Genomic DNA, 20,211 nt, shown 5'->3' on the forward strand with positions numbered 1-20,211 from the left:
TTAGGTTATTAAGAACTTAACAATGAATAAATATTCAAAATTTCTCCTAATGACTTATTCAGAAACGGTTTGGTTTGCATAGATTTTAAAATTCATTTTATCTTCAGATATGTTTACAAAATAAATAGGATATCTTATCCATACCAAAATAAAACCCTTGTTAGTTGCCCAAAAAATGTCTTCCAAATGATTTTTTAGAAGTAGCAATATTTACTATAACAAGACCAAAACTTGACTATAAATTTAAACTAAATTTTCTCTTTTTTGATCAATTTTGGTAAAATTGCATCTGTTTTGCTTGTTCTTTTCAATAATCAAGCATTTATGCCGTTGCAATGTTCACTCTGGTCTATTTCTTTAAGTTTAGTTCTCATCTTCAATACGTTTCTCAGTATTTCTTTAGAGTTTGGTATATTCTTGTTTTCTATGACCAAGAAGTTCACTGCAAGGTTGTTTGCATCTGTCACACTTGTCCATGAAGAAACAGAAAGATAAAAACTTTACCCCTTGACTTACTTCTCATTGTTTTTAATCTGGTTTAATTGGTTTATTCTCATTGTTTTCTCAGTTGGCATGGAAATTATCAAGAACCTTTCTAGCAAGAACAGAGAGGAGGAGAGCATGCAGCTGGCCCTTGCCAGCACCTATGAAGAGGAGACCATCACAGATCACTATGTCATGCTAAATACCCTCGGCAAAGGGGCCTTTGCTGAGGTGAAATTGGCTTGCCACCTCCTCACAAATATGAAAGTCGCAGTTAAAATCCTTGCGAATGGTGAGGAGAGTGATGGTAATAATAGGAAAGAACTCAACATCATGAAAGAACTAGACCACCCGTACATAATAAAGCTCTTCCACATCATCACCAGCAAAGACCACACCTACATGGTGTTGGAGTTTGCTGCTCATGGCGATTTAGTCAAGCTCATTGAGAAGGGTGGTCCTCTTCAGCAGACACAGGCCCAACACATCTTCTGCCAGATTGTGTGTGCAGTGCACTACTGCCACGATAATGACATCGCACACAGGGACATCAAGCTTGATAACATCCTGCTTGATGGGAAAGGAAACATCAAACTGTGTGACTTTGGCCTGGCCATCAGAGTCAGCTCTGGGCAGAAGTGCAAGGGATTCTGTGGCACAATTGAATACTGTGCTCCAGAGCTATTTAATGACACAGAGTATGATGCAAGGGCAGTTGACATCTGGAGCATGGCAGTGGTTTTATATGCAATGTTGGCAGCGAGCTTCCCATTCAAAGCAAGAACCTATCCAGACATGAAGGAAGTGATGCTGAATCCCATATACTATATTCCTTACACACTCTCTCAAAACCGTTTGCTTGTGCACCTCATTGCGCACTTGTTCACTGTGAACCCTGAGCAGAGGCCCACAATATGTGACATTAGGCAGCACCAGTGGATCAGAGACAGGGAAGAATTTTGGAAACTCCCATCATCCTCAGAGTCATTCTGTAACAAACCAAATCCCAGCATTGTGATGGCTATGTGGGGTATGGGCTACCATCCCAAGGCAATTAATGATTGTCTACGTGAGAAAAAATTCAATAACATCATGGCCACATACCTCATTTTAAACCATGGATCACCTCAGGACCACACTAAATCTATCACTAATTCCTTGCAGGCCTGTGTGGCTGTGTCATCAGCAGATCCTCTCATGTCCCTTCCTCCTAAGAGGAGAGTGAGTGAGCCTGCCCTTCCCACCCTCGCCTTGCAGGTTGAACATCAGGGGCATGATGAGAAATGTTCAAGCAAGCAGGGGGGCAGAAGCCTGAGCATGCCTGCCACCCTGTGCTGCCTGCTGGAGGAAGAAAATCCTCCCCACCCAGTACCCACAAGTCCTTCTGAGTTTACTCCTCTCCTGAGCAGAAGTCTGGCAGTAGGTAGCGTGGTTTGCAAGGAGTGGTCCTCAAGATGCCCAGTCTCTGAGGGCATTTCTTCTGCACAGTGTTTGTCCTGTGAGAAACCCCAGGAAGTGAGCACCCCAAAGAATAGCTCAGATGCTCAGAGTACACCCTCTGTAAGAAAGGAACGGGAGACACCTCAGGGTATGAGCACTATTGAAACCCTTGGAACTCAGAGATCTTCTCTTCAGACAACATCCAAGAACAACTTAAAAGGCATCCTTCCCAAAGATGTAAGTGCAGCCTCTGCCAGCAGTCTGTCCAAAGGCTGGAAGAGGGTTAAAAAGAGAATTGGGAATTGTGTGAGATTTCTGTGCTGCTGTCTGCCACTCTCAGAAAAAAGCCATGTTTCTCAGAAGGAAGAGGCACCACTGGAAGGAGAGTGCAGTGCAGGTGCGCACACACAGCTAAATGGGGTGCCCAAGATGCACATCATTGTTTATTAATCTACATGTTTTATAATGTCCTTTGCGACCATCACATGATAGCTAGTTTAGGTAAATTAGGAAATCTTATTTCAAAAGCAACTCTTCCACCACCTTTAACCTGAATTGTTTAAGCTAACGTAGACTTTAATGGTTGAGAAGTAGAGGCTGTAGAGGCAGCCAGAAGTAGTGTTGGATAAAGGAAGAAAGAATTATAGATCATCTAAGGCTTTGAGGGAAGAAAACTGAAAAGACCGAGAAAGAGTATGAGAAAAAGAGCCAACTGAAACAGATGATCCAGAAGGATATAAGAGTCAAGACTCTGAAAGATATAGTTCCAAGTTCTTAAGACTGTGCCTTCCATATGTCATTATCATATTACATATCGAATCAATGTAGAGGATGAGACATTGGGTTAGCAGTTTTCTTCACTGAGATAGACAAATTGGGAGCCGTGCAGGAAATCCAGATGACAGAGTGTCCTATACTCCAACAGAGAAGTCCAGCACAGGGGGTCGTAAGCTTTCATCTACCACAGGCTTTTCCAGAGACAACGATTGTTAACAGGAGGTATGTCTAATGGCTGGCCTTCAATAGCGTCCTTTTCAGAGAGAAGCCCTCTGCCACAATTCCCCCTAAAGATACCCTTGAATTAGGAGCTCCAATGTGCCAGATATACAACTTCAGCACTCATTCTTTGGTCTTTCCCTTCAAGGTTAAGTCCAAAGGAGATGATTTTTCACACTGGAGAGAGGTGAATCTCCTTCTCCCTTCCCCCTTCCTTTTTAATGTGTTAGCAGGCGGTCTGTATCCATTTCCCTCTTGTCACTGGCGACTCTCCCACTGCATGATGGTTCATTCTAGCTGTTGCTGAAGGGGTCTTTAATGTGGGATGTTTGTTACAACCATCTTTGCCTCCTACCAGGAAAGTGACAGCAAGCAGGAAGAAAATGGGTACCACTATAGAAGAAATCCTGGAATGTTGCTCCAGTTTGCAAGGTGAATATTGCTTGATTTCCCTGGTGTACAGTGGACACATTACTTAGTCTTTAGTCTTGAAACAACTTTTTGATTAGATTCCATCATCTGGGTCAGACCTAGACAGAAACTTGTGACTATATATTAGAAGTACTCAGCTAGAATCCTCTTATGAAAGTCATGTTGAAAGAAAGTGTTGTCATGGATAATCTCCACGCAGAACAATTATGTAACAAAGAATGGCCACTCAGAAGGGACTGAAAGCTAGGGCTTATCTGTGGGTCTCATGGCTGAAGGCAGCACTGAGCCCACTACTATTCAACTTGTTGTATTGGAGAGGTGTCTGTGATTTGCTATATCATTGATACTGATCCACAGAAAGATAAGCATGAGACTGCCAGAGTCAACTGTTTTCAACTCCAAGGGACATGGTCATTACGCTCATGATGCAGATAAACAAAGGTAAGGGGACAGACAACAGAGTCATGGATTCAGAGTGATGTTGGGATAAATTGTGGCAAGTAGCTCATCTTTCCCCTCTTCCCCTAGCTCTTTTGGAGGAACAGTTTATCTATAACAGGTGAACGTCATCTTACCCCAGTATGGAAGAACAATCACTGAAACTGGCAAGTTGCTTAGTCTGTACTGGGTTGAAGAACCATGACAACCAGAGTACACACACCCTTGCAAGGAAAACCAGACTGGAGTGGCAGACCTTCTTGTTTATGTGGCCATACCTGCTCTGCATCAGTGGTGATTACTAAGGCAAGTATCATTCGTGATATACTTTACTGAATGCAGTGCCTGGGAAAGGGAGACTTGGGTGCTATAGCCAGGACCCTGAAACCCAGGAGATACAAGCGATGATAATCATGGGGTCCAGACTCACATGACAGACTCTACAAAGGCAAATCTCAGAATGAACAGTTGTGATTTTTATTTTGATATTTGCCTTCGGTCTTATGATGACTTTCCCTGATACTAAAGGCAAGTTGCTATCTTTAACCTTTTACCTTAGAGAACAGAAGTCGGCTGAGTATCAGACCACTGCATCCATTACTTCCCTCCTTTACCACCTCTCTGTTGGATTAAGCAAAGGCAGGGTCCATTATTACCAGCTACTTGCTGGAGGAACTTCACATGCTTCATCCCAAAACTGTCCTCACGTGTCTTCCTCACAGATTACAACGCTGAGTCCTTAGATGCTCTTCTGGACATAACATATTTGGTTGGCACAATGCTTAAAGTACACCCACTGGCTGCTTGACACAGCCACTGTGAGCTGTTTGGTAGAGGTGGGTCACATGGAGTTTCCCCAAGTCAACTCCAGATGTCTTATTGGTCACCTTTCTCTCCTATTATCTGCAGGTTCCTAGGGACATCATCTTTTATGGAAGCTCATTTTCACCAAGTATGTATCCTGTCTAATGTAGACAAGAGGACATGAGATGAGGTGCAGGAAGCAGAGTGCCTATGTTTAGACATGCTGGTGGGAAAATGCTTTTATTCCTTTGTTCCCAGAGCCTGGTGCCTTTAAAAGTTGCAGGGATAACATGCGAAATCATTCCCTGCCTTCTGCTGTTCCTGATGAAACTCTAATAATGTTGGCCTAGGAAAGGTCACCTTGGATGACAGTGAGCATATACCTGACTCTTTAGTCCCTGAATTTCATAAAATAAACCTGCCATTACCTGCCAAGACCACATCTCTTGTGCCTCTGCATGTTGAACTCTCAGTCAGTTTCCTTACTGATCTACAATATTCCTTCTCTTGTAGGTGCCTGGCCACATTCTTAATAGTGACCCAGAGAATTCCTATCCTGAGGAATTGCACACTCAACCCTGGTGTCAGTGATGAAAAAGGTCATCTCCGAGTTTGGGAAAGCTCAGAAGTTCTACACAGCTTCAGGAGGACATCCTGCGCAGGGCATTGGGATGGCTCATGTTCCAGAATCCACTACAGCACCTGTTCCAATTGTCATCAAGATCTGAGCATAACAGAAGGATCCTCTAGGAAAGCCGTCCAATGTATGTTACCTTTAAATCTCCAGCATACATTCATGAGGTGTGTTTTTGGATAGTGTAAAAATGTCACCTATGCCTCTCTTTCCTCAGAGATGACCCTGAAAAACTACCTGAGCAAAGAAAGAACATGCCACCCTTGTGACACACGAGTGTATGTCTGCACAGCCTATTAACTGGAGTTTCTGAAAAGGGCAGTTTCTTTGGACCTTCTCTCTCAGGCCACCAATCAAATGAGGATGGTACATTTTTTGAAGTCAGTCACTTATACTGTTTCCTACTGGTATTGGATAGAGACAACACACAATCAACAAATACCAAAGTACCAAAGTAGGTTTCCAGCTGAATTTACACTAATTGGCAAATAGAACATGTATTTTTCTGAGAGGAATTCAAAGGACTCTAAACTCTCAGAGACCCCTGTTCCTCCACTCTTTTCACTATTGTTTAGCTGACAGATCTTTTTTCAGATAGACTTGAAAAATGTCAATCTTCTACCCAAGCACTAAATGTGACATTCAACTGGGTCTAATCCTAAAAGTGATGGCAGAGGACAGGAGCGATTCATCCAGACCCTACACTTCTAGTTCCAGCCCTTCACACAAAGTCTCTGAGATCCACAGCGTTGGACAGGGAAAAAAACAGAGATGGAAACATGGATTCAAACACAAATACCAGCCATAGACCCACCTACATCACATCAGCTGATTTTGTCCGGGGCACCATGGAAATCAAGGCAGAGAAAATGATCTGTCCACAAAAGTGTGCAAGTATACAAAGGCAAACAATAAGGAACCCATTAGAAAACTGAACATAAATTCAATTATTATACTTGACCCCCATGCAAACTCTACAAAATTCATGTAAGATATGCAGAAGAGATTTACATAAGTTTTAGCCTCTTAAGGAAGAAGACAGAGACAGCACAGAAAATGAACACTGGCCACCGGAGCTTTAATGACATTAACTAAAAAAATACAAAAGCTGAATCATGGCTGAGGGATACTGTATCGTAGGACATCTAGAGAAAGCCTGAACACTGTTGTCACAGCCCAGCAGACAACAAATACCAACAAGATGGTTCAGTGCTATGCAGCAGGAAGGGGTGTCCAGGCTGACAACCAGATGTGTTCTGCTCACCACTCTTACACCCATGTGACCCTCAGCGTTACTGCATGAAGATATGGTAAAGAAGCAGAATGAAGACTCTCCAAAGCTGGGGGCTCATTTCCCCCTCTGACAGTCAACTATACTCTTGACTCTCAAACACCTCAGTCCAGGAGAAGAGAGATGCTGAGCATAGCACAGATGTAAGACTTGCTTGAGCTCATGAGTCTCCATGCTGGAGGACAGAGAGCCTAGCACTGCACACTCCCCAGCACTGCTCCACTCTCAATGTTAGATGTCAACCCATGCAGACCCCACCACCATGGATGCCTCACAATAATACATGGAGCCAGGCTGTGCTGACACCCCACATATACCCCCAAACAGCTAGCTGTCAGACCCTGATGGACATCCACAGCTCACAAACCACATATCCATTTAGATATCAATCCTTACCTGACATTTTTCTTACCCGTACACTCGTATATTGTCATCCATATACATTAATATATAGCAGTTCAGGATGTTCACTCCTTGGTTGATACCAGGTCATCTATATGCTAACATACACTTAAGAGATATGGTGCTTGGCTCGACTTCTCTTTCTTCCTCTCTTCTCTCTGACATACAGGCCAATTCATCAAACACATTGTACATAATACTAGCCCTGTGACCATACATCCATGACTAGATATAGGGTCCTGTTTGACCTCCTACAACACACTGACAGCTGCCAGACCATGATGGGAAATTCTCTCACAGTAAGATTTTGTACACTTGGTAGGAGAAGAGAGGAGAAGCAAAGGTAGGAGAGGAGAGCGGAGGGGGGGGGAGGGGAGGGGAGGGGAGCAAAGAAGAGGAGAGAGAGAGGTAGAGGAGAGGGGAGGAAAGAAGAAAAGAGAGGAGAGTGGAAGAGATGACAAGTGGAGAGGAGGAGACAAGAAGAGAGGAAAGGAGAGAGGAGGAGAGGTGGGGGAGGAGAGGAGTGGGTAGTAGATATGAGGGTAGATGGAGAAGAAAATAGTAGAAGAAAGGAGAGGGGAGGAGATGGAAGGAGAGGAGAGGCAAAAGGGGATATATGAGCAGAGGGGAAAGGAGGAAAGAGGAATGGAGGAGAGAATAGGGGAGGATAAGGAAGAATAGGAGGGAAACAAAAGAATCTTGGAACAAGAGAAAGAAATCTTGGTGTCAGGTAGAGTAGGTATGCCCACACCCATAGTCAAGGCCCTACAGACACATGCCAGATCCTGATGGCAGGTTCTGCTACATTTACCATTTCCTTACATCTAAAGTCTTCAACACAGGGCTAAGTGTCATGCCATGCACGATCTGCCAACTGGTATATTCACCACCACCCAATACATGATTTGGAACAGGATACTTTTCAGAAGCCCCTCTTCTATAGCCACTGACATAGACACATGGGTGGTGATAGATAATGTGAGGTTTTTCCTACCTAATGACTTAAGCACATATCAACACAATATATGCATCACAGACACACATGCACACACTCATACACATACATACATTCCCAGACAGAAACTTGCATGCATGCACACACATACACATGCATGAAAACACCCGTACATATCAGATTCTTCATGTTATCTTCTCACAGAGAAATCTTGCGTACACATCAGTCTTTCAAGGTTTGGTATTCTCTCTCTCTCTCTCTCTCTCTCTCTCTCTCTCTCTCACACACACACACACACACACACATATACAGACACTTGCATGCATGCACACAAATATGCATACATGAATAAATAAGTTTGATTCAAGTACTTCTTGTTATCCCCTCACAGAGAAATCTTACATACACATAAATCTCACATAAATTGGTAAGTGGCTATTCCTTCTAAATATTTCCTGAACTTTCCAAAAAGTCAGCTATGGCTGAATATCAGTTCCTGATAGAACCCCCGAAAATACAATCCAACTGAGGGTATAAAGCTCTGATAATAAGCACAGGGCTAGATGCCATGGCTTCTTTGTTTCTCCCTGCCATGCATCCAAAGCTCCACATATAGGAACTCAATCTCTCTATATATATCTCTCTGTCTGTCTCTGTCTCTCTCTTTCTCTCTCTCTCTCTCTCTCTCTCTCTCTCTCTCTCTCTCTCTCTCACCTGCATGTGTTTTTGTGTGTAATTTGGATATTCAGGACTGGAGTTTCAGCTGACCTTTAAATCTATTTGTCTGTGTGTAGATTTTGCTATAGGGGAGGCTATGACTAGCTGAATCGGGTATCTATCCATGTATATAAGACTTTGTCTATGGAGAGGAAAGTGGCAGGAACTGAGAGCATGTCCGTCCACATCACTGGACTTAGACAGACATTTTAATGTGTAACAGTTCCTACCTTTTTCACCTCTAAAGGCAAAACTTCATACACACATACATGGACCCAGATCAGATTAAATTAGTTATATCCTCTGCTACATCCAAATCCAACACACACACAAAGTGATGTCAGGACCTGCTGTGTTCCCAATTCTGAAAAGCCAAGTTACACACACAAACACATTTTGGTAGGAGAGGAGAAGTGAGGAGAGGTGAGGGTAGAAGAGGAGAGGAGACTGAAAGAGAGGGGAGGAGAGTAGAGGGGTGCAGACAACAGGAGAGCAGAGGAGAGGAGCAGAGAGTAGAGAAGAGGAAAGTTGAGGGGAAGAAATGGGAGGAGAGCAGAGGGGAGTAAAGGAAAAAGAAGTCGAGTGGAAGAGAGGAGTGCGGAAAGCAGGGGAAGAGAAGAGAGGAGAGGAGATTAGAGGCTATGGGGGAAGAGTGGTGGAAAGGAGAGGGGAGAAAAGGAGAGTGGAGGAGAATGTAGAGGGGAGGAGAACGGAGGAGAGGGAAGAAGAGGGGAGTAGAAGGGAGGAAAGGGAAAGAGAAAGTAGATGGAAAAGAGGGGAGTAGAGGGGAGGGGAGGAGAGGAGATAGTATAGGGAGAGGAAGGGAGGAGTGGGGAGGGGAAGAGACAGGAGGAGAGGATTGAAAAGAAGTGGGGAGTAAAAGTGGGGAGATGTAAGTGAAAGAGAGTGGGGAAGAGGAAAGGAGATGGGAGGAGGGGGAAGAGGAGGAAAGGGGAGTAGAAGGGGAAGATGTGAGTGGAGAAGAAGGGAGGAGGGGAGAGGAGGAGAGGGAAGGAGATGGAAAGAGGGAAGAAGATGTGATGAGAGAAGAGGAAGAAAAAAGGGGAGGAGAGGAGAGGAGAGGAGAGGAGAGGAGAGGAGAGGAGAGGAGAGGAGAGGAGGGAAACACAAGAACCTTGAAACAATAGAGATTATGGAGTCAGGTACAGTAGGTATGGCCTCACCTATAGTCAAGCCCCCCCCAGACACACACCAGATCCTGATGCCTGGTTCTGCTACACTTACCATTTCCTTACAACTAAAGTCTTCCACCTGGGCTAAGTGTCATGCCGTGTAAGATCTGCCAACTGGCATTTCCACCACTACCCAATACATGAGTTGGAATAAGATACTTTTCAGAATCCCCTATTCTATAGCCACTGACACAGTAGATACATGGGTGGTGATGGGTAATGTGAGGTTTTTCCTACCTAAAATCTAAAGCACACATCAACACAATACATGCACCACAGATACACATGCACACACACACACACACACACACACACTTTACTTGCATGCATGCATGTACACACATGCATGAAAACAAGTCTTTATCAGGTTTTTCATGTTATCCCATCTCAGAGATATCTTGCATATACACATCAAGCTTATATAGTTTAGTATGCTCTCTTCTCTCTCTCTCTCTCTCTCTCTCTCTCTCTCTCTCTCTCTCTCTCACACACACACACACACACAAACACACACACACACACAAATACAGACTTGCATGCATGCAAATACACTTACATGAATGCATCAATTTGTATCAAGTATTCCATGTTATACTCTCACAGATAAACCTTACACATATAAATCATACATAAATTGATAAATGGCTATTACTTCTAAGTATTTCCTGTCTACACTGGACATCATCTATGGGTAGATATAAGTTCCTGATAGAACCCTCGAAAATACAACCCATCTGAGGGTATAAAGCTCTGAGAATAAACACAAGGCTAGATGTTATGACCTCTTTGCTTCTCCCTGCCATACATCCAAAGCCCCACATATAGGAACTTAATCTCCTCTCTCTCTCTCTCTCTCTCTCTCTCTCTCTCTCTCTCTCTGTCCTGCATGTGTTTTTGTGTGTAATTTGGATATTCAGGACTGGGGTTTCAGCCGGCCCTTACATCTATTTATCTGTGTGTGGATTTGGCCATAGGGGAGGCTATAACTAACTGAATCTGGTATCTATCCATGTATATAAGACTTTGTCTATGGAGGGGAAAATGGCAGGAACTGAGAGCATGTCCGTCCACATCACTGCACTTACACGGACATTTTAATGTGTTAAGATTCTCCTGTGCCAATATATTTTACTAGGTAAAAGATCATACCACACAAACAAACACACAGAAAGACATGCAAAAGGTGATATACTATCTGACAGTTCCTGCCTTTTTTTGCCTCTAAAGTCAAAGCTTCACACACACACATACATGGAAACAGATCAGATTTAGTTAGTTATATCCTCTGCTACATCCAAATCTAACACACACACAAAGAGATGTCAGGACCTGCTGTGTTTCCAATTCTAAAGATCCAAGTTACATACACAAATACATGATTGTGGGAGGGAGAAAGAGATGTGGAAGAAGAGGGTGGAGAGGAGAGGAGGGGAGAAGGGGAGAGGAGAGAAGAGGTGAGAGGAGAGGGGAGGGGAGAAGAAGGGAGAAGGAGGGAGGAGGGTAGGGTAGGAGAAGAGAGAAGAGGTGAGGATAGGGGAAGAGAGGAAGGAGAGGAGAGGGGAGGAAAAGAGAGGACAAGAGAGGAGAGAAGAGGAGGAGAGGGGAAGAGAAGGTAGGAAAAATGAGGGGACAAAAGCAGAAGAAATGAGAAGAGATAGGAGGAGATGGGAGGAGAGGAGAGGGGAGGTAAAACGAGGGGAGGGATGAAGAGGAGAGTGGAGGGCAGGGGAGTAGAAGAGAGGAGAGGGGAAGAGATAGGTGGTGTGTAGAAGGGGGTGATATGAATAGAAGAGAGGGATGGAGATGATAGGAGAGGGGATGGGAAAGGGGAGGAGAGAAAAAGGGAGAATAGTGGAGGGAAGGAAAGGGGAGGGGAGAAAAGGGGAAGATAGTGGGGGGAGGGGTTTAGAGGGGAGGAGAGAAGGGAAACACAAGAACCTTAGAACAAGAGAAAGAGATCTTGGTGTCATGTCTGGTTGGTATGCCCACACCCATAGTCAAGTCCCCCCAGACACACGTCAGATCTTGATGCCAGGTTTTGCTACATTTACTGTTTCCTTACAACTAAAGTTGTCCACACAGAGCTAAGTGTCATGCTGCACAAGATCTGCCCACTGGCATGTCGACCACCACCCAATACATGATGTGGAACAAGATACTTCTCAGAATCCACTCTTCTATAGCCGCTGGGTGGTGATAGGTAATGTGAGGTTTTTCCTACCTAAAATCTAAGGCACACATCAACACAATACATGTACCACAGACACACATGCACACACACACACACATACATACACACGCACATACATACACACACACATAGAAACACACACAGACAGACACTTGCATGCATGCACACACACATGCTTGAAAACACTAGTGTTTATCAGATTCTTCACGTTATCCCCTCAAACATACACAGCTTAGTATTCTCTCTTTCTCTCTCTCTCTCTCTCTCTCTCTCTCTCTCTCTTTCTCTCTCTCACACACACACACACACACACACATAAACATAGGCACTTGCATGCATGCATGCAACATGCATACATGAATACACCAGTTCGTATCAAGTACTTCATGATATCCCCTCACAGAGAAATCTTACATACACATAAATCTTACATAAATTGGTAAGTGGCTATTCCTTCTAAGTATTTCCTGCCCTACACTGAAATAAGCTATGGCTGAATATCATTTCCTAATAAGCACCCTCATAAAAACAACCATACTGAGGGTATAATGCTCTGAGAATAAACACAGGGCTACAGTCATGACTTCTTTGTTTCTCTGCCATACATTCAAAGCCCCACATATAGGAAATCAATCACTCTCAATCTCTCTCTCTCTCTCTCTCTCTCTCTCTCTCTCTCTCTCCAGACATAACACACACAAACACACACACACACACACACACAGAGAGAGAGAGAGAGAGAGAGAGAGAGAGAGAGAGAGAGAGAGAGAGAGAAACAAACACAGATGTACAAATCCACACAGAACTCTCTATCTTCTCCTGTAAGGTACCAATTCTCATAAACACAAATCACACATATAACCTGGAGTCAAGACCAGCTAGGTTTTCCCTGCCTGCCTTACACACTTCAGTTCTCTGATCCTGTTAGATACCCTCTGCTATAGTGAAAGTTCAACATATACATAAAAGTCTCCGGATCTGGTCCTAGGGCATAACAATTCCATACAACCAAAGTCATACATGATCACAGTTAGGTGTTCCACCTTGCTTTCTATCCCCATATTCCTACAAGGCACTTCTCAGGTTCTGTTATCTAATTGTAAATCTCCACCTACACACACATGGTTGCATTACAGGTCCAGCATGGTTCATCCTCCCCTACAGCCAGGTGACAGGTGCCTCTGTGCATCACTTTGCCTATAAATAGAGCTTATTATATGGAGATGTGTTCATGTCAAGCTAGTGTCAAGTTAGCTACAGTACAATCCACATACATAAGCACACACATATACACACACAGCATGCACATATGACAAAGTGTCTGATTTTGCAAGATAGTCCTCCCATACAGCAGCACACTAGATATACATACATATAAACACACACACTCATAAATACATACAGACACAGCACACATACACCCACACAGATGGATATGTTTCAGGGTATAATAGGTATCTCCTTCCTTACAGCTAAAGGCCCACTGTCAGGCTTATTTTTCCAGTCCTACTGGCTTCTCCTGTATTATACAGATCATAGACACTGGATGAGGTCTCAGGTCATGATAGGTTCTTCCTTTCATTATCTAGACCTCAATGTACCAACATGGGTACTTGATCAATAGTGCTCAGTGCCCTTAACCCAGTAACAAAATTCTTAATATATCACACACATACACATACACACACACAGATACACACACACACAGACACACACACAGACACACACACCACAAGTCTAGGATTTATAGGCAAAGCATCACAAATATCTACATGTCTATGTCTGTCTGGCTCTTCATATCGTAAGACTGCCCAAAATGTGGCTACTTGTATGCTTTACTGGGTTAAAACTCAGCCACAATGTCTGCCTCAGTCTGCAGCTTGATGTGAATTTCTGTATGTATACTCCACACTAAGCAAAGTCCCACCAAGGTATCAAGATGCTGGTCTTCCTCTGTTTCCTCTCCTGTAGCCACAGCCTCTTACATAAATATGGCTGTGTTAAGAACTACCACATATGTCCTCCCACACATCCAAAGCCCTACAAATACATACATAGTTTCTTTCAGCTCCTACTCAATATCCCCACTACTATATCGAATTCCCACTTACACATATACATCAAATTATCCAGCCACCCCAGGTAGCTTCTCCCCTGTCTCTTCCTCCATGTTTTATACTCTCATCTGAAGAATGGAAGCTAAGAACAGTCTATGTAAAGAACTTTCAGCATTTGTCTTTCTGGATCTGGACTCACTTACTCAATATAATCTATTGCTAATTCATGCATTTTCCTAGGAAGATAATTCACTAACAACAAAAAAAAAAAAAAACTTGATGTGTTGAGCTTCTGAATGTAGGCTTGCGACTTTGCAGTTTGTGACCAATCACAGGTGACTTTGGGTGACTTGACCCCATCAAATTGGTCTGGAGTAGCATAAGTCAACTGAGCAAGACAGCAGCCAGATTTCTCTGTTTTCTGACTCAGCTCCTGGTTGAGTTCCTGCCCAAACTTCCCTAAGTGACAGACGTTGATCAGAACATGTTAGCCAAATAAACTCTTTCTTCCCCACATTGTTTTTGTCATGATGTCTATCAGCAATAGAAAACATAGCAGGTCAGTATCCCATGAGCATCCTTAATCTTAGGATCTTATTGCTGCCACCTCCTGAGTGTTAGGATAAAGGTATGCACTACAACACTAACTAGGTAAATAGCTGTCATGGAGAAAGTAAATAATTCCCTAAACAAATACAATGCAAGAATCAGAATATTATTAAGGTAGCTGATCAGAAAAAAATTTTTTCAAGGAGATGGACGTGAGAGACTTTGGAGAAGGAATGTAGAAAACAAGAAATCTGGCACTTGAAGAATAGAGGCCTTGGGGAGGAATTTGACTTTATTTTTCATATATGAAGAAGATAGGTTTTCTCTTTGACAACAAGGCTAGGTGTGAAGACCTACTGAGAGAGGATAAACCAGTTTCATACAGAGGCAAGTTCCGACATAATTCATTCAGTCCCTAAACACATAGATAAATAAAACAAAGCTAAATGAACTCAATAGTTTAGAAATAAATGTGTTTATATATGTGCACAAATCCATACATAACTGTATGAAACTCATGTAAGAATTTATTTTGTATGCTGGGCGGTGGTGTCACACGCCTTTAATCCCAGAACTCGGGAGGCAGAGACAGGCGGATCTCTGTGAGTTCGAGGCCAGCCTGGTCTACAAGAGCTAGTTCCAAGACAGGAATCAAAAGCTACAGAGAAACCCAGTCTCGAAAACTCAAAACAAAATTTATTTTGTGCAGGGATTCATGGGAAATCCTGAGGTATATGGAGGAAAGGAAGTGGCAGGAGAGATTTAGATGAAGTCTCAAAAAACACACAATGTCTAACACCTCAAAAGAACTGGATGCTGGTTTAGCAAGAATACTTAGGACATAGAAAAACTGCATGTAGATATTTGAGGACTTCCTCCAAGTGATTGACAGTCTTTCTCAAAGTTTGAGAAAACACATGAATGGAATAAATTTTGGAACTTGTTACAACTGAGAAACAGATTTTTGGATTAAAATGACCCATTAAAAAGGCAGTGCAAGGAATGAGGAAAGAGCAAACAGAATAGTGGTTTTGATAGGTTATGTTTTGAATTGTTTTGATTTTAGGATATTGATGACCAGTGTTGATATAATAGGCCACAGCAAGTTGATGATGTACTTTCAGTTTTACAAAGTAAAGGATTTTACATAGACCTAAGTACTGACTCTCAGGAAGAGAGGGATCTCTCAGGGAAATGTCAGCACACATTCAAGTAGAGGATGCTGGAATCTTAAGTGAGTCTTGCTTTTCATTTCAAAATCTTATTTTTTTAAATGTAGGAATTTTGGGGTCTTATTGACAGTCCATTTATGGGCGATTACAAGTCAACAGTATACAGATATTGCCTGATGACCCATTCGTTCAGTACATACTAGAAACTGATCAAACACAAATCCCACCTTCATAAACCAAGTCTATTATCAGGACTGAAAGGAGACCCTGGAAGGGAAGAAGTGTGGTTGTGATATGGACTAGCTGAGATATCCCTATCAAAAAGGAGCAAAGAAGCAAAGCCTTCTGCAGTAACCCTGCTCTCACAGGACCCCATATGCAGTCCAGGTGAGTGTCAAAGCATTGTAGAGCAGACACAGGTCACCTGTATTTCTCCTGAACCATGAGGGCATCCAGATTGTTGACCCATTCTAATTAGCTCAGTTCTGTACATGCCACCAATCAGGCCTTAGCTCAGGATGCACAGTACATGTTAGGTGTCTAAATGATAGTTGTTGTCAGTCCTGTGAGGTTGAAGGCAGAGTTTTCACGTCAAGGACACCAGTTACAAAGGCAGTGTGCACAGACAGTTAATTGGAGCCAAAAATTTGGAGGAGGTGTTTCTATCTATTCAACACCAGGTGCAGTTTGATTGGCTACTCTCTTCCAAGACTATTTTGCTTTCATTGGACCCAAAATGCTCTCTCTGTTTTCAAAACCACTTTGGGGTGGGGACAAGGCTACATGCCCACGTTCCTACTATCTGAAAAATCAGAAGCTTAAGCCTACATTCTGAACAACCTAGGGACACTGCATTACTCTTTTCTAAATAGTCTGTGCCTGCTGGACACCCAGGCACCTGCCCAGAACCCTGTGGACCATCCCATGGAGTCTGCTGTTCTCCTATTCCATGTCCTTACCCTCAAAATGTACATTTTGTGTCTGATGTGTCTCACATAATAAAGTCATCTTTATTTGCATCTCTTTTCTGGAAAAAATGATTAAATTTCATTATTGGACCTAAAGGATTTCTTTATCCTGTATTCTTTTCATATGGTTTAATTGTCAACTTTCATGTTAGAATTGTTCTTATCTTCTTCAATAAAGAACTGAGCTTTTATATGCATATGGCCTTCTTTATGTGTTGTTGAACTTGCTAGACAATTTCAAATACTTTCAATATGGATTGTTATGTCTATGTCCACAAACAGTTGGTTTATAATTTCTGTTTATTTTACATTTAGGGTTGTTTTGTTCTATTCATTTATTTTGCTATGTGTGTATTTTTCCTGTCTCTGTAAAAACACCCATGAAAGTCAGAGGAGACTTATGGTTGGAAGTCAGTGCTTTTTTTCAAAGATTTGGGTTCAAGGGAGAAGCTCAAGTCACCATGTCAGGTTGTAGCCTCCATGAGGCTCTGTGGAACATCTTGGAAACTCTCTCTTCTCTTTTCCTTTATGGAGTAGTTGGATGAATATCAGTGCTGCCTCTATTAAAATCAGGTAAAATCCATTCACGAATGCATTCATACCAGTCATTTATTTTTTTCACATTTCATCATTGAAAGTCTTTTATATAATATATTTTTGATCATTTTCACCCTTACGCAACTCCTCACAGAGCCTCCTAACCTGCCTTTCCTTATCCTATTCTGGTTTTCTCTCTACAAGGAAACAAGCCAAAGGAAAAGTCAAAATTTGCAATACATGCATAGAAGATGCCCAAAAAAAGAAATGAAAACAAACTCAAAAGTCTACTCCATTTCTTATTGGGTTAATTTTCTGAGTCCCAATAATTCCAGGACATGGTTCCCAGCAAAAGGAGTTACTAGGATCCCAGTGTGTAACCATTAGAGGAAACTGATTATTCCTTTGCCTCCAGGAACGTTTAGATGTGTCTGGTTAAGAATGGAACTCCATTTCCACTTCTTCTTTTCAATGACAGAACCACCACCTGGATTGACCTCTTGTTTTCTCCTCTGTACAGCTGCAGCCTCTGTGAGCTCACGTGCTCATCAGTCCTGCTATATCTGGAATACACTGTTTCTTATATAGCCCCTCAGATACTCATCCCAGACCATGTGCCAGTTTTTGCTACATTTTCCGTTTACTTACAACCAAAGCTTTACAGACAGGACTAAGTGTCTTGCCCATGAAAGTCTGCCCACCCTTATAGAAACATCCAATGCATGGTTTGGTGTAAGTTACTTCTCAGAATGCCCTCTTCTTTAGCCGCTGACACAAAAACATGTATAGGTCATGTCAGATGCCCCGTCCCTAACATCTAAAGCACACATAAACACACACACACACACACACACACACACACACACACTAGCATGCATGCATTTGCACACATATACATGAAGTCACTAGTATGTTTCATGTTCAGTAGGTTGTCACAGAGGTAAATTGGTAGTTTTCAAGTTCTTTTATGTATATCCTCCCCTACACTAAAAGTCACTTTAAGTATCAGTTCCTGATGAGTATCTTTGAATACACAACCAAAGCCATAGTATATCACCATGATATATACTCAGGACTAGGTGTTAGGGCCACTTTTTTTCTCCCTACCCTCCTCCCCACATATATGCATTCAATCTCTCTCTCTCTCTGTCTCTCTGTCTCTCTGTCTCTCTCTGTCTCTCTCTCTGTTTCTCTCTCTCTCTCTCTCTCTCTCTCTCTCTCTGTGTGTGTGTGTGTGTAAATGTGTATGTTTGTAAAAACTCTTATCTGATTTTCTATGGACCTGCTAGGGCTGAGAAATTGCTGGTTTTAGAGGTATATATGCCTGGGAATGTTTGTAATGGGAAGAACTAAGAACAGTGTAGACAACAGGAGAACAAGGAAGAATAAGGATATAAAGCAGATTAAAGAAACATTGACAAGCCGGCCAGCGATGGCACACGGCTTTAATCCTAGCACTCGGGAGGCAGAGCCAGGCTGATCTCTGTGAGTTCGAGGCCAGACTGGTCTAGAAGAGCTAGTTCCAGGACAGGAACCAAAAGAGCTACGGAGAAACTCTATCTCGAAAATAAAAAAAAAAAATTGACAAACAATTCCAGTTGTGGGTAGATTTCTTACCCCTCAGATACTATCCTTCAGATCTTTAGGCCTCTTTTAGCTATCCGTGGTGTCTTTAATAACCCCATTAACATCTAAAATTTCAGAATTCTGTAATTCATCTGAGAGACTATTATTTGTTGCCTTCTTAGATTATCCCCAGAAAGATCCAGACAATATCAATACATGTAATTTCAATAAGAAGTATTCTAAGACAAACATGAGTATTAGAATTCATACCATAAACTGAATCTAATGGTAAAGTCAGTATACTATGCATGATACCTTTTCAGAGTGTAGCTGAGTCCTACCACTCTGAACAAAACAATTGGAGGGAAGCAAAAACAAATCTAATTGTGATCAGTATTGGACTGTTTTAAATAAATCTAACATAAGATCTTCCAAACAAATGTATTTGGGTATAAGTTTGAATCAGTTGAAGTAGTAAATTATACCCTATGTACATGCTACCATGATAAAGATACTGTACCAATATAAGAATCATCTAAATACATATTAATTGATAACCACAATATACATTTATGTGAAATCATTAGCTTAGATATGAATCAGATGTTATATGTTGAGTATGTGATTTTTGTCTTAGATCTACTAATTTGTATTTTATTCTGTATTTACTATCTGGCTTCCGTTTTCTAATAAAACATTGTATCTCTGCTCTATGAATAAACTCTTGCTACTTACACTTCTAATAGACTGACATGATGAAAGTATTTCTTCTCAAATAAAAGCTTAAATAATGATGAGTCTGATGAGTATAAGTATTGATAACATGAACAGCTGACCAAATTTATCCAGATGAGTACTGGTTAATTTTAATGATTCTAATATTGTGTGACTATCACTTTTAATATTAGAAAAATATAACTGCCATTATTTCAATGAGTAATAAAGTGTGAAAAACTCATTTCAAAGTGATATAAGTGTGGGTAAATTTGATTAATTAAAATAATTTATTCAGTGCTTATTTTGTACACTCACTGATGTAAAATATATGATCTACAGACTACTAAGGCATGCTGCACCATATTTTGTAACAAAACTTGTTTGACTATCTTATGTATTATCTGATTATACAATACTACCTATTTTTAGTGAGCCCTATATATATTCATTCTGATATATAACTGATAGAAGATAGTTGTTGATAAATTCATAGCTAATCAAAGAGTTTTTCCTATAACTGTGAGGGATTGAAAGTTCAATCTGAAGGATGAGCTAATATGATAAAATTTCAATATATAGTTGCCATTATATTATGTAATTCAAAATGCCAGAGGTACACCAGCTCACTGAAAATCCTTGCCAGATACTTAAACTTCAAATATGAAGTAG

The 20,211-nt window shown here is 41.7% G+C and overlaps 1 protein-coding gene across 1 annotated transcript; it reads left to right on the forward strand.

Annotated features, from left to right (window-relative positions):
- The first annotated feature begins 573 nt into the window (after positions 1-573).
- Positions 574-2,373, forward strand: LOC121441847 (sperm motility kinase X-like). The gene has a single exon (XM_041643169.1). The coding sequence runs from the start codon at positions 574-576 to the stop codon at positions 2,371-2,373; it is 1,800 nt and encodes a 599-aa protein (XP_041499103.1).
- Positions 2,374-20,211: the final 17,838 nt, after the last annotated feature.

Source organism: Microtus oregoni, unplaced genomic scaffold, assembly GCF_018167655.1.
Source record: "Microtus oregoni isolate MIOR12 unplaced genomic scaffold, Mior012 000082F_ref0000272, whole genome shotgun sequence".
Lineage (NCBI taxonomy): Eukaryota > Metazoa > Chordata > Mammalia > Rodentia > Cricetidae > Microtus > Microtus oregoni.

Coding starts and splice junctions, on each gene's coding strand:
- LOC121441847 (XM_041643169.1), top strand. CDS start 574: ATGGAAATTATCAAGAACCTTTCTAGCAAGAACAGAGAGGAGGAGAGC.